The following is a 19,900-nucleotide window of genomic DNA, read 5'->3' on the forward strand; positions in this document are numbered from 1 at the left end:
TCGAGGCAAACAGAGATGAGTAGACTCTCTGTTTCTGTTTGAGCATTCATAGTATGTCACACATACACAGAATAAGAACTTTCTTATCTACTATGTTGATTTTCATGATTCAATTTTCGGATGGTTTTCCCTAGGCTTCGATATATTAGTGTCGAGATCTATTTATATGATGGTGCCATGGACATAGATATATTCACAGTTTAATCTACTATAATAATAGCAAATATTAATATATTATGTCGTGAGTATGTTCATATGTTCATGGATCGTGCTTATGAAAGAAGTAGATATAAGTAAGCTACCAATAGTTAAAATATAAGTTACTCAAATTTATGAGGATAACACTAAGTTCCTACTACCTAGTATTACATATCTTAAAAAGTGAATTAAATAAATAAGCAAAAGATGTTGTCATTACTGACAAACAATTTACTGATTTGTCATTTATCAATGTTATAAAATATACCTTAAAAGATCGATTTATTAAAAATAGATTTTACGTAATGACATATTATTACATAAATTTTACGTTACATATGTACTGATATGTACCAATATATTTTTTAACCGTGACATTAAGAAGAATACAACTCTAATTTCTTAGTTATGAACCTTTTAACTCATGTTAACACTTTAGAAATTGTAATAAGTAACAATTTTTAACTAGATATAATTATATAACCGATAGTGTAATGAATTTCATATAATTTTATGAATGCTTTTTAAAAAAATGTTATTTCTCTAGCAAGCATATCTCGCATATCTATCGAAGGTAACTTCATTTTCATTTTCAGCTAAAATTATCTTTTTCATTATTATTCGTTTAAACCGATTTTATTTTAAATTGTCTGCATAATGATTATTCTATACATATCAAAAATATATATTTAATATATGTTACACAGAATATTTTTTTTTTTATCACTTATTATCAGTTGTAAACCTACGATTATTTCGAAATCAATAGTATGTTTGTCACCATGATATGATTCATAACACATAACATAGTATTATATTTCCATTCTTTGTATTCTTTGATATCTACAGATATTTCTTGTAGGTACTGTGTACAATTCTGTACATTTTAAATACTTAGATATAGTAATACTCTTTAATAATGAGAAGGAATTGAATTTTACTTGTAATTACATAAATAATTATTAAATTTATAGTTATTAATTTTATAATTATATATTTTATTCTTAAGCTTTAATGAAATGTGTTATTAAAGAAATTCCTATTATTTATAGATAAACATGGCAAAGAATTTGTTGTCAGAACAATTTTCCTTGAAGTGGAACAATTTTTCTAATAATTTAACATCTGGGTTTCTAAGTCATCTTACTGAAAATGATCTAGTTGATGTTACACTTGCAGTGGAAGGTCAACTGTTACAAGCACACAAACTGGTTCTGTCAGTATGTAGTCCGTACTTTAAAAATATATTTAAGGTATATAAATTATCCTTTTTACATGTTAAATATCTATATCTATATAAGTTGTGATTGCTCAGAAAAGAACTTCTTAGAATTATTTTGTAGGAAAATCCTTGTCAACATCCAGTAATTATACTTAAGGACATGAAGTATACTGAAATTGAGTCATTATTGAAATTCATGTATCAAGGTGAAATAAATATCAATCAAGAAGATTTATCTACTTTCCTAAAAGTAGCACAAACATTACAGATAAGAGGACTCACAACAGAAGATACAAATAGCACAAAATCGTTTTCTAGTTGTGATATTCAATCAGATATTGATTGTAATATACAAAATGTTGCTCAATCAAATTTAAGTACAATAAATAGAACTTCCAAAGAAATAGAAACGATAGATAGAAGAAAGAGATCCCATGACATAACAAAAAAAAGTTACAAAAGAAAAAAACAAGATATGTCCTTAACAGCAGAAAATATTCATGATCTATCTAATGAGAAAGTGGATAATGATAATCAAGAAGTTTTGTTTTTGACGACTGACACAAACAATGAGACAAATGAAATTGTAGATGAGGAAGAAAATATTAATATTCCTACCATAAAAATCAATGATAATAATAAAAGCGATGATAGCCCTTTGCTATCTTTTCCCTTGAATACTGAAAATTCAAGAGAAAATTCAACTCAGCAAGGTAAAGGATGTATATAGATATCAAATATATAAGTAGTTTAAGATTAACATAGAAATAATATTCTGAAATTAATAAAATTTAAAAAACTTAGTAACTAATAAAATTTAGTCTTAATACTATGTTTTAACATTATAGATGTTGAACCAGTAATTTACAGGCTTTCTGCACGAGGTCGACCACAATTAGTGCATGAGGGTTATGTTTACAATTTGACTTCTCGCTCTGAGGGTTTGAATAGGTCTCATTATAGGTGTGCTGAACAGCATCGTGGTTGTAAAGGTAAATGTGCGGTTATTGCAGAAAGATTTATGCCTACAGGTGTACATGATCATAATCACCCACCTGGGTATCAATCAGAACATGATTACAGAAAAAAGAAAGGTTTAGATGTAGATACTCCTTAAATCATAAATATTTTAAGCTTGTAAACAGCATTTTATCATATTTTTATTTTGTTACTGAAACTTTAGTAAAAATGAAAAGTTCTTTCCAAGTAATATTGGCATATAGTATGGCATATAACAGTAATTCTTCATAGAAAAGAAGCATACAGTTAGGAAATATTCATTCGCTGTGCAATTTTATAATGATAATAAAAATTTAGTACATTGCAATATTGCAAAAATTGTACATTTATAACTATACATAACAGTAACATAACAAGCCAATGTGGTATATGGACCACTGTATTTCAATAAACTGTGATGCACTTTTTTGCGATATATATATATATAAAGAAAAACAATATAAAATAGGTGATGAGTACATTCCATTTAGTATTATATTTAATTTTCATTAAAGCCAAATAAAAGTATTTAATTTATGTTAGTTGTTTACATATAGACTACTATTTGTCGTGTAATAAATATAATTTGTTTTTATAAATACATATATGTGTATATATACGTATGTACATATGAAATGAATGTTTTGCTTACTTACATTTAAGTTGTATAAAAATAATTTTTTTCTATCTTATCACATAGAATAATAACTTTAGTAATATATAAAATGAATTAATCCAAAAATTAGAGATTGGAGATAGAGAAGTCGTTAACGAGATATAAAACATTAAAAATTATAAAAAGTTTATTTTTATATTACACTTCATAAACTTCTTTTCTTAGATACAAAAATTGCCAAAATTAATGTGATAGTGTTCATAAATATTATTCAATTTGTAAAAAGTTGACCTTATAATTTATGTAAAAGTTTATAAATTTATAAGAGGACATGAAAATAATCTGTTCATAAACATAAAAAATGTAGGAAACAATGCAGGCTAAGACAAAAGTAAAAAGCAGTCTTGTTTCACAATGTTGCTCAACTTTATCCTACACCCATTAAATTTTTTAATATTTATTCAAAATGCATGCTTATTTCTATTCAAAATGTTAATGCCGTCTAGCCATCTTTTTTTCCAACTTCCGTTGTTTCTTCTCACTAATCTCAGGTTGCTCTGGAGTAGAGGCAAAAAACCATGGAGCTAATATTTGTTTCCATATCATCCAACCTCCCCTGAATGGTACCTGTTGTAATAATACAAAATATTTCATAAACTATTTAAACATTTTATGTATGCTTTAACTCAAAAATCGTGAGGAAATTGTACGAAAGTTATTTTAAATTGTTTTGTAATTTATGACGAGTCAGTGTACTATTTTATATTTCTATCATTTACTAAATATACTTACAAGAAGCCATAACAACCAAAAGTAATTTGATATAAGAGAGAGTACTTGTACTCCTGAAGTTAATATAATTAAATCTTTTACATGTCTGAAATAACATTAAAATGTCATTATATTTATCAAAGCTGTTACAGTCTAATAAAGTGTTATATTATTTGAAGAAATCATTAGAATATGTTGTGATATTTACTCTGCTATACCTCCTTCCATATTAAGATCAATTCCAGAATCTAAAAGCTGTCCGGATTCTGAATATGTTGCATGTGCTATATATTTCATAAACTGATAACTTCCTATATATACAATTGCAGAAAATATGGTTAATGTCTGTAATCATAATATATAATAGAATAATATATGTTGCTATATATGTATACTATAAAAATAAAAATAATACCTTAAATACAAAACTCACAGTTGATAATGTTGTAAAGTTAAAGAACAACATTGTAACAGTAAAATATATTCCTATTGCCCCAATTATCATATTTTGATAAAAATTTAATGTAGTTTTATTTTCTTCCACTATCTGCTTTGCACCTTTTGTTGCTGCTTTAGTTTTTTTTATCTAGAAATGTAATGAATGACTTTACCTAGTACTCATATTGTTATAAAGCAATTTTTTTAAAAATGATAATTATTGATTAACTTTGTTATGCAATGACACATTACAAATTATACGGAAATAAGTGCATATCCAGAATGGTTAAGATGTAAAAAAAAGAGAAAACTAACGATATTTAAAATAATACTGTAACTTACCGTCATTTTCTTAGTAAATTATAGGTACAAGTATTTAATATATTTAAACAATTAATATCTATTTAACAATCAATACATGACACAGACAATCTCGTAAGTATTCAAAATCGCTTAGGGTTTGTTAAAGCCACGTGAAAGTTGTCATATGAGAAAGTCTCTAGGTTAACATTCCGTAATCTATATTTCAATACAGATATGTAAATATTAATAGTCATCATTTTTTACGATTCATAATCGTTCGAAATTCGAAATTCTAATAAATAATTGTAAAAAAGGGTTATTTTAAACTTTTTACTAAGTAATGGAAGTAATGAGTATAGGAAAAATATCTTATAATTATATATATATATATATATACACATATATACATATATGCATGCTGCTTGTTTAGTGGAATTGTCGAAATTCTTTATATCCATATAAAATTGAAAGAAAATATTGATATATAATTTTCGCAAAAATATTTCTTATTCTTAAATTTATCTTTTTACATACAAAATTGTATTAAAAATAATACAAGTTTGATTTTTTACATCATTTATACAAATACACTTTTGCTTTATAGAATATATGTAAATTAAAATAGAAAAGTATTATTACTGCAATAGGAAATGTACATATGTATGTAATTATTAACCTGTGTGTATAATTAAGAATAATTAAGAAAAACGAATACATAGCTTTTCTATTCACTTCTTGTGATAAGTAAGAAAAGGATAAAAATAGCTTTCTATCAGAAAGGATTTTCTCTTTGTATATACATATTTCATCAAATCTCATTTTATTATATTACATCACTAAGGAATTTAGGATCATTTAAATTTAAACATTTTAATACTAATTTAAATTGATCAAAAAGAGCATACATATGTATATATTCTAGATTTCCAAATCTTATTAATTTGTAATCTTAAAATATAATAAACAAATTTGATTTTATTTATATGATGATGCAGATTATAGATATCTACATTTATATCTAGAATTGTTGAAGGTACTAAAATCAATTAAATCAACTTTATTGAATTTAAATGTATTTCTTACAGAGATACATGTAATCTAAAGATAATTAAAGTATAGTTGAAAGTCTTGGAAAAGGATTTTGTTTAGAGATGACTAATTTTTTATGTTGATGAGATATGTATCCTTTAATTTTTCCTTCAAATATTAAATTTGCCACAATGCATTCTACTTCATCCATATCAACATCATCAATTCCTTGCATTTCCAATGCTGAAAGTAAATCTTGAATAGGAATCTGATGTATATTTAATACTAAATACACTTTTTTAAATAAATTTCTGTATGCTATTATCTTCAATTTTTCCACTATTAAATATATTCCTGCTCCTATAAAAAATAATTCGTGTTTTTCCATCACTTTTTCAAGATTGCATAAATCTCCTCTTTTAACAGCTTCCATTAATTCTCCAAATTCCATCAAGTTATATTTTTCTAGTAAGTTATGTTTAGGCATATACCCTAATAACATTTTCACTGGCACAAGATAAGTTAAAATTAATCGTTTGTTTTTTGAACATTGTTTATGACAATGTTCAAAAGCATAAGTAAGATATTCATCAGCTAAAAGATGAATAAGATGATTATTTATAAAATGATTAAAATGTCAAGTTTATTATAATAACTATCAAATTTTAATACTTACCAGCTTTGTAATCACTATCAAACATTGCTTTACGGCCCACGAAAAATTTATAAGTAATTTGTTGTGCTAATGCAAAATGTGCTTTATATGGGGATGATTCTATTGCTCTTATTAAAGGTTTACATAAATGCAATTTATTTATTCTAAAATAAATTTTTAATAATTGATTAACTAATGCCAGCATTCCCCATCGTTTTGTATCATCTTCTGAGCTACGATTGTCGCAAGCACATACTCGAAAACATCCCATTAGGCAATCTGCACATTTCTCCAAAATTTCTCCAGGCTTCACATTTTTGCTGGATCTTGTATTCTCTGCACAAACTGCTAATAACCGTAATTCTAAACACATTACGTTCATAACAGGCAACATCCAATTTTCTTCCTTTTGCATCTGAAGAATCTTTGTCAAAGATTGAACTGCAGAACTTTGATAATTATACATAGACAATGGGTCATCTTTATGTATTGCTGTTATAGTTCTAAGGATATAAATATTACAGTCAACATTTAGAATAATAGTTATAAAAATATACCAATATTTAACAAATTTAGTTACTTTAAGTGGTAAAGTACTAAGTCATCAAGTGGAGCAGATAAATGTTCCATTGCTTTTGTTATTGCAGTTTCAGATCCAATTTGTGAAATTGAAACATGATTATGCCGTAAAGACAATAAATCCTTAAATTAAAAAATTACATAAAGTGTTTATGTAAAATTGGTATTTGTATAAATATATTTTAACGTAAATATGTATTATTTACCGCTAAACCATCGCCGTCCTGATTCAACCACATACGTCTGATCTATAAACGTAAATATAACCTCGAAATAAATGATTTCTTTGATTACAGCATATTGTATGTTATTAAATGTTTAACACATTACCTGCATTATATACGAATCCATTGTAACATGTGCAATTTAATACATGTATTTATTTTGAAAATGTTTTTAAACTTAATTACATTACTTGAAATCACAAATTGATGGTATATAATCGTATAGCTTAAACACAATTAAATTAACAAATGTCTTTATTATCTATTATTATTCAATAAAATAATAAGGAAAACATTTCATGGTTCGGCAACAAAAACTTATTAAATATATACAGAAATATTTGTTTTATATATATAGATATAGATATGTATATATATATATGTATATAGATACATATAACTGAATTTGTAATGTACACATCCGTGATACATACGCATATACGCTAAGTTGAATCACTAGGAATTACAGTATAATGCATAATTCGGGTTATAAACAAACTTGGTCACGTGATAGAAATGCAACGGCTCTTGGTATTGGTTAGCAGTCGTTAGTGAATTATGATTTGCAGGGATATTTATATCACTATAGAAAATATTTAAATTATTTGACTAAATATAGTACATTTAAAAAATATACATCTAATATTATTGTTTAAAAAAGTAGCTTTCTGTTCTATAAATTCGACTTTGTGTCGCTCAAATTTTGATCACGCGATTTTATTTTTCTTTTTTGATTCAATTAATTATGTTGATAAAGTCAGATAGAATATATACGCATATCCCCAAATTCTAAAGAAAAACGTATTTCAATATCGATAAAATGTTGTTTAAAATGATGTATTGTTATGTGTTATTCAGAATGGATACATTTAACTAATAAAACTAATAAAAGATATATGGATAAATTTTTAACTGTATGTAACATATATATTAATATAGAAGAAATAATTAAATATTTGAAAAAACAAATAATGCAATATAATAACTATTAGAAATAAATCCAAAAAGGATTTTCTCTCTATTATTACATACCCAATAGTGTAATTGAAAATAAGCTTTTAACTTGCCTTCATTACATGTTGATTATACCTAGAAAATTTCTGATTGTCTGGTTAACAAACCTGAGCGTTCTAGTATAAAATTGGCTACCCGTATGGAGCCCGATAAAGCATAGAGGCGGTGCTGCCAAGTCAGGGAGGGGGGCCCGCGGTCACGTGACCGAGCTGCGTTTTGAGCGCACTAACCAGGTACGAGTAAATTCGTTGTTTTTTTCGTGGTTTTTCGCGCGCCACGGCCGAAAAAGCCGAGGCGTCGTGAATTTCGCTTGTTTCTGACTCCGGACGTGTCCTTCGAGTACGCAAACAACGCTTATAATAACTGTGAGTTACTTGCAAATACTTTGACTCGATCATCTTACGGAGATCTATCGATGCTCCACCGCGGCGATGGTTGACAAGCCTTCCTCGCAAAACCAGAAATGGCGTCTACCGTGCACATGGTCTGCGGAAAATATTCTACATCAACGTCATAGTACCGATTCAGGAATATAACGAACTCTACACGGCCAATTTCTTTATCATCCGTTTGAAGAATTTTCACAACTCGCTTACGAACAACAACGCAACGGACAAGGTGTTTTTTGTGATGCGCCAGATAATCCTCCTTCGTCATATTCTCACCGCGCACGTCAAAATTTCTCTCTTTTTTTTTTTTATTACTTCATCGTCATTTGAAATCTTCTGTGTTGCGGGAAGAAAGCTCACAAATCTTTTCGGTGTTTTCGGTGAATATAATCGTTTGCATTGAACGACATGGTCCTTGGGAATTTCGCAAAATCTTGTGGATAAGGTTTAGATCATTCTGCATATCGCCCTGACGCTTACTTATTCGTTCTTCTTCTAGACAACCGTTTTAGGAAAAACGTGACTATTTTAAGAAATATTTGTTAAATCGTTTGATCTTGTATTTATTATCATTAGCCGACCCTAACCTTTTCATCTATGCTTAAAAGGTAGAAATAAAATTGTATCTTGCAGACGTTTATTTAATGTCGACTTTTTTTATTAATTCTTCATACACACATCTTCATAAATGTGATTTGATATTGTGCTTGACATGTTTTATAACTGTTAAAATGTTTTTAAATACCAATTGTTTTTCTCACTTAGGTTATTTTCAAAATGCATATTTTTATGGTATAATTGCTAATACCGTGGGTTATGTGGGTATTCTAAAAATTCCTAAATTGAACAAGATGTATTTTATTCTTCTTCGCTAATTCTTCAAAATCCATAGTTTTATTAGATGTAATTATGTATGATAATCATGGTTATACAATCTATCTGACGATAGTACATATACAAGTAATTTATGGTTATACATTTTTTATAAATATTAATTTATGTATTTATATATTTACATTATATTTATCTATTTAATGGTATGAAATTTTATTGTATGATATTTTGGCTTATTCTTGATATCAAATATTCTTAGTTAATATTAATTAATTCTTATTTAGAAAAAAAGTGATAGTAATCTGGTCATTTACTGAAAAATTTAGTTTGTTGAATTAGTCTTTTAACTTTTTAGTTAATTTATGTATTTTATCATATATTATTCTAAAAGATGTTGTTATTTATTTTTAGAAAATTAGAAAATGTTTTAAAAGTATGTATCTTATTTATAATATTACAAGTTACATTTTATAATCTGGAATCAATAATTTTATGCATTATTTATACTTTATTCATCATTAGTGAAAAATAATTAATTGCTATTAGAAATGTGTAATTTTATCATATACTTCTATAAAGATAATAGAAGTACTTACAGACATTAATTTTAATTCTTATATAACTTTCAGAATGTAAAATTTATAATTAATATCAAACATTTTCAATTTTTACAAAATTAAAAAAGAATTCAGAATTATATGTAGTTTTGTTATTGCAATATATTATACATTGCAATAAAATAAAATAATGTTTTTGACTTTTTATATTTTAATTAGTTAATAAAACTAAATTTGAATTAATAGATGTATTTATAACATACATAGTATTTATTTTTAGTATATTATACTAGATATACACAATTAATTGTTTTCTTTGTTACAGACTGTAAATAGAGAGTGTATATAGTGTGATAGGGGAGTGATATAGGTGTGTGGCATTTTAGTTGGCAATGAGTTCAAGCAACAAATCGGTGTCCTCCGGTGGGAGAGGCACCAATAAAAATAAATCATCACAACAACATGGGAAATCAGATCATCATCAAACTAAATCATCGGATTCGATAAAGCATGAAAAAACGCAGGTCAGTAAATATAGCCAATTACTTTATTATTATGAGTGATAGAAAGATTTCTTTTTATGCACTTTTGTTTTTTGTTTATTCGATAAAGAATTTTTATTAAAAAATATGGCGTTGTAGCCAAACACTGTTCAGATGCGGCATGCACAAATCATTGACACTAGAATGGGCAGTGGTGAAGATCCTGTTTTGAAAGAGCGCATAAAGCAAGTCATGGATATGACTAGACGATCAGAAGATGAAGTTGTTATGGCTTTACATGATAGTGATGGTGACTTGGACCGTGCTGTTAATGATCTTTTGGAGGGAGTAAAAACAGAATGGGAAGTGAAAAAAAAGAAGCCTCGTCAACCTAGTGGTTCAAAACAAAATATGGATACCTCTGGTGGTCAAGATGAAGGTGGTGATTGGGATGAAAGGCGCAATCAACGAGGAGGTGGTCCTCCACGTATGCGAGGTCGTGCTAACCATGATAATCGTGGATGTACGTTAAGATAAATATTATACATATTGATATACATTATTGATGCCACGTGTCTAAATAAATCTTTACTTAGGGCGCGGTCGAGAAAATAAAGAGAACGAAAGAAACATGGAAGATGGTATTCGTGATGGAAGTTACAGTGGTAACAGAAGAGGAAGAGGTGGTCCAGGAAGACCAGGTCGAGGAGGACGAGGTGGAGGGAGAGGGCTTGGTCCACGAACATTTGCTAACCGTAATGACCCATCATCTACTTCATCTGCTCATAGTTTTAATCGATCAATTGATACATGGACAGGTAATGAAGAACAACAACAAGCTGCTCAGGAGCCAAAGATGGGTAAGTCTGTTTAAATATTTCAATTATTCACATTTTAAGTTATTTAACCTTATTATCTCACACAACAAAAATATGTGAGTAGATGCATGGAATAATTTGGATTCTGCAGAAGACTGGGAGAATGAAGAGTATACAGGTTCGTTGGCGGATACAAAAGTTTTTACACCGAGCACTTCTGCAGCAGAACCTACACCTTCTACAGAAGAAGCAAAAACTCAAGATCTGCAACCAGTGCAATCTAACCAGACTGTAAATTTATCATTATTACAACAGGAAGTATGTAACATTGCTTTTTAAATCAATATTAGTAATTACATGTAATAAAAAGTATCTTTTTATTTATGCATATAAGGAATTACCAAAATTATCAGAAATACAACCAATCCAACAACAAACTTTAATTCAACAAACTCAACAACAACAACCTGTATTGAGCTTACCTACAATGCAACTATCACAGCAGCCAAACGCTATAAGCGGTGGGGTATTAACAGCTGCCCAAACACAATATTTAACACAACTTACCCAACAAACAAGTGAAAACTTGAAATCTGCAGGACAAAATACATTCTCCTCATCGATATCCAGCCAGGTAGCTAAATAATATATATGTCTATGAATTATTTTATAATGTAATATATAAACTAGAATATAGTTGTATTTCTTAAATATATCAGCCTCAGAGGCAGACAAAACAACGTCCAAGGGTGCCACCACCATCAAAAATACCATCAAGTGCTGTAGAAATGCCTGGAGATGCTGTTAATAGTGGCATTGGATTTCTTGATGTCCAATTTGGTGCACTGGAATTTGGTAGTGATTCAAGCTCTCTTGATGGTTCTGCAAATGAAAAATACAATTCAGCTAATAATACAATAGCTGGTGTAGATGTGTCTTCTACTACAAATGCTGTAAACACTGCCAATACAAATAATTCTTTGGATATCGAAACAACGCAACCATCATCGACGACACCTTTCAACACTACTTCTCAAATGGTTGCTTTATTATATAAATATTAATACTTGTCATTTTTTAATGCTTACAATTTATTGAATAATTCTATATTTACTTACAGTTATCAAATAGCGACAATTTACCGGTATCGAGTGAACATTCGATAAACGCTCAAACATTCACTGCTCGTGGTAGCAGTTCTGGACAAACTTTAGATATTAATAAACAAGATTTCACTTCACAAGTCTCACCAGGAAATGCACCTCCGTATGGTACAACAACAACTTATCAATCTCAAAAGTCATCATTTCAAGCACCTACAGCGACTCCCAGCACTTATAACGCATATTCTACAAATGCTCAATCTGCTCAATCATCTTTTCAAACTGCATCTGGCACGAGTGCTAACAGTTATTCTGCAACAGCAACTGTTTCACAAGCAAGTTATAATTCTTCATCATCATTTCCTCAATCTAATACGTCAACCTTTAGTCAAGCTTCTCCTTCTGCATCTGCGTCTGCAACTTCAGGTTATAATCAACCAACAACTACAAATCAGGTAATTATTATGTTGTATAATATTAAAATGATTTATATTATATAAAATTCATTTTTTTAAATAGGTATATCAGTCTGCGACTGGATATGTACCTACCACAACATCTCAGTATCAAGCACAGTCTGTAGCTACAAATACTGTATCAAATAGTAGTACAGGCTATCAAACAAGTGGATATCAAGGATCGTCTTCATTTCAGACGACTCCACAAGCTTATCAACCATCTGTCACTACATTCACTTCACCTATTACCCAAACATCCGGAGCTTACCAAAGCGCAGCACAATCTGTAAGTATGTCATTTCATGAGCTCGAATATTACTTAAATGCAAGAAATTAATAAATTATACTTACAGGTATATGCAAATGCATATGGCACATATGCCAGTCAACAACAAACAGCATCTCACAATCATAAATTGAACAGTAATACAACAAAAGATTCTCAATATGATAGTAACACGACGACATCAAATAGTTCTCTTGCGACTACAACGGCACCCACATTAGGTCTTAGTTCTGCCTCCGTAAATAGTTCACAAACTAAAGTAACAAATTCTAATGGTAAGCAGTGTCTAAACACTAAAAATTGAAGTTATTTCTATGGTCAGATAAAAAAAAATTGTAATGTGATTTTTAAAGCGGTACCGAAAAGTACATCGAGTGGAGTAGTAACGGGTAGTAGTGGAACTGGAAATATGACAGGTGGTGGTGCAGCTGGTAGCATGACTCCAATGCTAAGTCACCAATATATTATGGGTCAAGGTGTACCTTATGCGTTCCAACAACCAATGTACAGTTATGAGGAATTACAGCTTATGCAACAAAGAATACCGCATATGGTCAGTTACTATTTGATTCCTCAATTTATTTATCTTACGTCTCAAGTACAACTTACTCATATGCTAATCATAAAAGTAATTTGTACTTGATTCCATTAAAATGCTTCGTTAGAGTAATGTACACTTTAAAAGAAAGTATATCATTTTATTTCATATACTATAACTGATATTATAACTATTATACTTCTTGAAACAATAATATTAGCATTCATAATCAAAAAGAAAAACTTATATTTCGGGTGTACTACTCTGCGTGCTATTCTATTTTGTCATGATTATTTAGTAAGAAGAATGCTAAAGTAATCATTTGTTTAATGCTTGGTAGCTGCTCGTTATTTCAATATTCTTTTTTATTTTTAAGAAATTATGGATTTCTTATTCACATTTTCAAGGTGGCACACAAAGTTTGTTGTATTTTTTATAGTGAGATGTTTCGCATCAGATAAATTATTGAAAACATTTTAATTTCTGAAACATTATTTAGTAGAAAAGTGAAACTGTCTGTGATTAAATTGGAATATTATCGTGAAAGATTAGTCTGCTGAAATGAACCTATTACAGATAATATAAAATACCATTTTGATCATAGACTAACTGTAGTTTATATATATATATATCTTCCTTCATTATTGGTTTCATTTGCTCTATACCTCATGTTACGTTTCTGAAATTGTATAAAAATATATAATATAATTTTCAAGTGGTTAAGTTGTACCCTATTTTAAAATAAATTACACTGGCATGTTTGTTAATATTAAAGATAAAAATTTACATTAGAACAATAATATTTTAAAACGTAGAAAATAATGGATTTTAAATTACAACATTTAAAGAAATTTTAAGTTAAAGCCTAAGATTCTAAGATAGGTACAACCAAACCGCATGTAACCTGCCCCCAACCTAGTACGCGTAGACTTAGATATTAGTTAGCCTTCTTGTATTTGGAGTACACAGTGTATGCATGTAGTTTTGTGTTTGGCCTTCCTGACTAACCTGCAGCCAACTACTGGTTACTATGACGCGGCCTTGGGCTATCAGACAACCGGCCCTGCTACCAGTCTCGGTGGGGGACGAGGAGATGCACTTTCCGGTGTACAAGGCGTTCAAGGAGTACAAGGCGTACAAGGAGCCTATACCAGTATTAGTGACGCCAGGTTCGCCAGAAACGACAGCAATGCATCTCCAGTTCCATCAACTATGTCACAACAGGTGAGGTTTATAAACATTTAGTAGACATGACAATCAGCTTAAAAATATTGTTGTAATACTTAAACATTGTTTTGATATTTTCGACTAAATTATAGTATTGTATTACATTACAATTTTTTTAATTCATATTATTTGTAGACTGCTACACAGCATCAACAACCAATGATGAATCCTACACTACCTCCAACATATGCATACTTTGCATATGGTGGTGGAATAATGCCAGGTGGCTTTCAATATGGAACCCCTGCTATTTATCCTGTAAGTTAATCAACTTATATAATTAATTCTTTATTTATTTTTTAATATATTCTAACAAAACATTTGTATTTCATTTATTGAAATTACTATAGCAGATAGCGACTGCTGGTAACGCGGGTACGAACAGTGGTGCATATAGTGCTAAACCAGGAAGTTATGGATCTGGATATGGAGCTGGAGCAAGTTATGATGCTTTAGCATCTGCTGGTCCTTCGGCCGAATATAAAGGTGCGGGAAACAGCTATACCACTACACAAACTGGTAAAACAGGAACATCTACCGGAAATACGAATACTGGTGGATCGTCTGCAACCGATATAAGCGCCACTATGTATGCTAAGAGTCATGTAGCGCTTAGTAAAGTGAATGTAAGTATTTCTATAAACCCAATTTCATAAAAATGTATTATTTTCAGTGAAAGTTAATAATGGTTTAATGTTATTTCAGTCTTACGATAAACAAACTTTTCACTCAGCAACTCCCCCGCCATTTAGTCTGACTGGAAGCCAAAATGCTGGTTTGCCTGGTGCATATGGAACGCCACATTTGTTTATCCCAACTATGCCTCATCAACTGCACCAGCCACTTCATCAAGATGGTGGTAGCAGTGCAGGCCAAAGGTCCAATACTAGTTCCCAAAACAAAGCCCAAGCAAAGCCTGGATATAGTCCTAGTTACTGGACTGGAAGTAATTAAAAAATTGGACTGCGCAAGGAAAATGAGAGGATAAGAGCAAAACTGCACCATTTTAGACAAACTACCATTTCGCCATATGATACACGGTGGTGTGAAATAAGGACATTGACACAATGATACAAAGGACACAAGACAAGACGATTTTTTTCTTTTTTTTTTTTTCTTGGTGAAACTAAATGATTCTGGTATGACACGAGTTAATGTAAAATATAAAATGAATCTTAAAATGTGGAAGGATTAAGCAATTTTTAAAGATTTTGAGTTTAACAGGGTGGTAATATTTCTTTTCCACATAAATCTGCTATAGCAATTAGTTAGAAAAAACGTTATACTCTTTTTAATTAGTCATATTAATTTCTATATTCTTATATCTTGAGATATTAAGTTGAATTACAAAGAAATCTTTTGACACGTTATTATTTTACTTATAATAATATATAATTCATTAATTGTATTAACAAGTTTTTGGTGTGTATAATGCAATATATATATATATAAATATATATATATATATATAAATATATATATATATATATAAATATATATATATATTATATTATATATATATTATATATATATAATATATATATATATATTTCTTTAAAGTGAAATGTAATATGCAAAAGGAAAAAGAGAAGTGGTCAAATGCAGAACTAAAAAATTGCATAGTTCTTCCTCCGTGAGGCGCATTCGTGCCAAATAAATTTATAGCGTTTATAACGTATAAAACCGTGAAACGAATGATCGTACATATTTGTCAAGATAAAGAAGAACAGAATTAATTGTAGTATGTTGAAACGCTATGAGAAAAGGAAAATCAAGATTTGTGAGTAGCTCTCGTGTGAAATACTGAAAAGATGATCTAGAAGAGTAATTGACTGTTAAATTTACTTCCGATCTCCTACCTGTATACTACTGTGCAATTGCGAATATACTGCATCGACTGCAAAGGGTGATAGTTTTTTTGTATGATGTAGGCATCTCGGCTCATTAACATCTAAAGTGCTTCTTTACATGAAAACAAAGCACCCCATACGTGATGGAACGTAAAACTATACTATGTAAATTACAATTATTGTATGTATTTAACCATGGAACATCAGGTATATAAAGTTATAATCATCATAATGTTGTCACTTTTGGTATTTAAAAACGAATGTATAATCGCACTAGTTTCGCATTCTTGCGCGCACCCATATATAGATATATTTGATTTGGTCGCCTTGCATTTCTTTTAGTTACCAGAATTTTATGAACGTTATATTTTATTAACAAAAAGCTATTAAACCAAAAAGAAGATACCGTCATACCATGTTTTCAAAGAACGTTGATTTCAAAATGAGAGCGGTACTTATTTAATATATCTTATGTTTATAAAAACGGCGTTGCAGATTAGATAGTGCCACAAACTACTAAGAAAAACAAGCAGAATTCAGTAATTTTCTTGTGGTGCCTTGAATAAAATTCAAATAATAGAGTTCAAACATCTGCTTTTTGCAGGAATTTCTCATATAACTTTTTACAATCCTTTCATACTGTAAGTTGTATTATCTAAAACGTACATTACCTTACCCTTATTCATATATTAACTTTTACTAATTACTCTATATCATCCATGTAATTTATCTTCTAGGAAATAATAGTTAATGCTTTAGTTTAATAACAATTTTAAAGTTTTCGTTTGCAGAGTATTGTTTGCCCTCTCCAAATTTATAGTTTTCAAAGAGATCCAAATGATTCTTGGATCAATAATTGCATTATACAAATACAATATATCTGAAAACAGATAAAAAGATAAAAAGATTAATTTGTCAACAAATTATTTATAATTATTATGAAATAGTTACACCAGCTTTAAAACTACATCTTTGAAACTTATTATGTAAGGAAGTTCTTCGGATATAGAAGAAACATAAGACACATATTATGACATTCTACTTGATGTTTACAAAATGTATAGTCCAAATAATAATCTTATGTGGCTACGTCGTAAGTTCTTCAATTTCTTTTTTACTTTTTGCTTTTAATTCGTACTCATTTCTAGGATCTGCTTAAAAACTGTAATATTTGTTAATACATAAATAAAAATGAATTTTAGTTGATCAAAGTATTGAGTATTGAATGTTGAATAAATTTATGTTGAACATTACATGCTGATTACAAATACGTACATAAACGAGAACAACCCGCACTGTTTACATTTTTTAAATTTGATATTAATATAATTTTTCAACGAATGTAATAAAAAACAAATGTCGATGTTAGTGTACCGCTAATAAGTATTCACCTGTATCATTTTAATTAGATTATAATAAAGAGGAAAATGTAATTGTCGATTCCGTCTGATAAAACAATATTCGTACTATTACATTATTTATGCTGATTAGAAACATATTGTACAGTTATAAAATAATCAGACGAAAAGGAGTAAAGTAATACATTAATTAACACAAGTCATTTTAAAAAACATACATTACATTTTTGCATTGTGGATAGCAATCATTACAATATAATTCCTATCATTAAGAGTAAACGAAGATATGAGTAAAGTATTTTCACGAGATGCTGTTGAAATCCTTACGACCTAGCATGTATTATACTTTGGGAATAAATTGTTTTATCGCAAAACTATTCCGAGTACCACTGATACGAAAAAGAAGTATATAATTGTAAGTAAAATCTTGTTAGCAATTGCATTATACATATATATAAATATATACAAAATTGAAGGACATCGATATGGATAGGATATGTTTGAAAATCATGGGAGACCAAGTGTAGAATAGTTCTCTTTAGAAGAACAAAGAAAATGTAAATCTGTAACCATAAATTACCGAGAAAAAAATGATCGATTTTATCGACAAAATCATTCCCGGATATGGATTATTCGATCATCCTGACTATACAGGATAACGAAACTTTACTGTGTAACACTAATGACTTAATAACTTTAAAATATTGTGCTATACAAAGAAAACTTTACAAATATACGTATGATTTTAAATGGTTGCTAAATATGTTATCATTAAAAGCTTTGAAATTAACTTAAATATTACTTTTATTTTCAATCTAACAAACTCAAATTTACATATTAATCATCTTGTTTTTTTACAGAAATTTCTTTTTAAGATACATTATTTATTACAAATATACAATTTAATTAACGTTTTGTAATTAGTCCTTTAAGTAAATGTTTTATACACATTTTATATATAAAAAATTGTTTTTGATTGCTTTAGCTTTACATTATAGTACTTATTCAGTCATCTAAAATCGAAAATATATTTAGAGCGTTTATGTTAGTTATATAAACATTTTAATAGGTTAATAAATTTATATTAAACATTTTTAGAACATCTTTACGCATAAATCCACTCATGTAAACATTCAAGGGATTGGTATGATAATTGAAAAAATAAATTACTTTTCTTGTTTTTGTTTTTTTCAATATAAATTTTCAAATATTTCCAATCTTATGTGTATGTTCAAATGAATTAGGGGCAAGTATATTAAATGTAATGTACGATGAATGATAGAGAAAGTTGCAAAATATTCTACAAAATGAAAGAATGTAAACGAAACTTAAACATTTGAATGAAAGAGTTCATTATAACAATTATTAAGCATTAATAATTTTTGTATTTTTATCAAGTAATGATCTATCGAAAGATGCAAAATTCATTGCGTCATTATTGCTATTATATAATTATTAAAAAAATAACCACCACTACTGTGTATAAATATGGATATCTGAGAATAAATGTATTAAAAAAAAACCTGTAACATTCATACATATATATATATATATATATATATATATATATATATATATATAAGTATTGTGTAAAATATTTTAATTCAACCAGTACTATATAATTTTTTAAACAGTCTTTAGTTATCTAAATATATAAATAAATAAAGAAAAATTATTTAAAATGCAGACACAATATATTCACTATAAAGTAATTAATTAATATAGATATTTAAGATCTTCAATTATTTGTTAATTAAAACCAGATTTGAAAAATCAGCTTGGATTTTTTATAAATATTTATCACTTATTGATCCTTAATTTTATTATTTACGTATTAACGGAACGTGACTGCATATAAATACATTTTAAATATATAAATTTTAATAATTTAATATTTAAAAAACAATACAATACTGTAAAAGAATTTATATAATAAAGATAAAATTCAAATG

The 19,900-nt window shown here is 28.5% G+C and overlaps 4 protein-coding genes across 16 annotated transcripts; 2 read left to right on the plus strand and 2 right to left on the minus strand.

Annotated features, from left to right (window-relative positions):
• The first annotated feature begins 38 nt into the window (after positions 1 to 38).
• On the plus strand, positions 39 to 3,991 carry LOC126922261 (protein abrupt-like). 7 transcript variants are annotated; one of them, XM_050735032.1, is made up of 5 exons: positions 199 to 293; positions 746 to 772; positions 1,251 to 1,451; positions 1,542 to 2,133; positions 2,269 to 3,991. In XM_050735032.1, the coding sequence occupies exons 3-5, from the start codon at positions 1,257 to 1,259 to the stop codon at positions 2,535 to 2,537; spliced, it is 1,056 nt and encodes a 351-aa protein (XP_050590989.1). In that variant the 5' UTR covers positions 199 to 293; positions 746 to 772; positions 1,251 to 1,256; the 3' UTR covers positions 2,538 to 3,991. The 7 variants fall into 7 exon arrangements, with proteins under 7 accessions (XP_050590872.1, XP_050590715.1, XP_050590951.1 ...); XM_050734827.1 differs by lacking the exon at positions 199 to 293 and adding an exon at positions 300 to 642; XM_050734915.1 differs by lacking the exon at positions 746 to 772 and having other exon boundaries at positions 39 to 241.
• Positions 3,198 to 4,734, minus strand: LOC126924449 (transmembrane protein 208). The gene is made up of 5 exons (XM_050738988.1): positions 4,587 to 4,734; positions 4,240 to 4,392; positions 4,015 to 4,151; positions 3,828 to 3,912; positions 3,198 to 3,662 (listed from the first exon to the last, which is right to left on the minus strand). The coding sequence occupies exons 1-5, from the start codon at positions 4,590 to 4,592 to the stop codon at positions 3,528 to 3,530; spliced, it is 516 nt and encodes a 171-aa protein (XP_050594945.1). The 5' UTR covers positions 4,593 to 4,734; the 3' UTR covers positions 3,198 to 3,527.
• LOC126922211 (PCI domain-containing protein 2) lies at positions 4,583 to 7,614 on the minus strand. Its single transcript, XM_050734625.1, has 5 exons — positions 7,141 to 7,614; positions 7,017 to 7,058; positions 6,812 to 6,933; positions 6,253 to 6,734; positions 4,583 to 6,170 (listed from the first exon to the last, which is right to left on the minus strand). Exons 1-5 carry the CDS (start codon positions 7,159 to 7,161, stop codon positions 5,656 to 5,658), a joined length of 1,182 nt encoding a protein of 393 aa, XP_050590582.1. The 5' UTR covers positions 7,162 to 7,614; the 3' UTR covers positions 4,583 to 5,655.
• Positions 7,615 to 8,172: 558 nt separating this feature from the next.
• LOC126917319 (protein lingerer) lies at positions 8,173 to 18,738 on the plus strand. Of its 7 annotated transcripts, none has more exons than XM_050724266.1 (15): positions 8,173 to 8,281; positions 10,154 to 10,352; positions 10,470 to 10,833; positions 10,907 to 11,170; positions 11,253 to 11,446; positions 11,523 to 11,762; positions 11,848 to 12,168; positions 12,249 to 12,686; positions 12,751 to 12,975; positions 13,043 to 13,250; positions 13,329 to 13,528; positions 14,528 to 14,737; positions 14,876 to 14,998; positions 15,091 to 15,366; positions 15,446 to 18,738. In XM_050724266.1, exons 2-15 carry the CDS (start codon positions 10,221 to 10,223, stop codon positions 15,692 to 15,694), a joined length of 3,444 nt encoding a protein of 1,147 aa, XP_050580223.1. In that variant the 5' UTR covers positions 8,173 to 8,281; positions 10,154 to 10,220; the 3' UTR covers positions 15,695 to 18,738. The 7 variants fall into 7 exon arrangements, with proteins under 7 accessions (XP_050580223.1, XP_050580135.1, XP_050580072.1 ...); XM_050724178.1 differs by having other exon boundaries at positions 8,268 to 8,413; XM_050724115.1 differs by lacking the exon at positions 8,173 to 8,281 and adding an exon at positions 8,426 to 8,666.
• The last annotated feature ends 1,162 nt before the right edge of the window (positions 18,739 to 19,900 follow it).

This window comes from Bombus affinis, chromosome 1 (assembly GCF_024516045.1).
Source record: "Bombus affinis isolate iyBomAffi1 chromosome 1, iyBomAffi1.2, whole genome shotgun sequence".
Taxonomy (NCBI): domain Eukaryota; kingdom Metazoa; phylum Arthropoda; class Insecta; order Hymenoptera; family Apidae; genus Bombus; species Bombus affinis.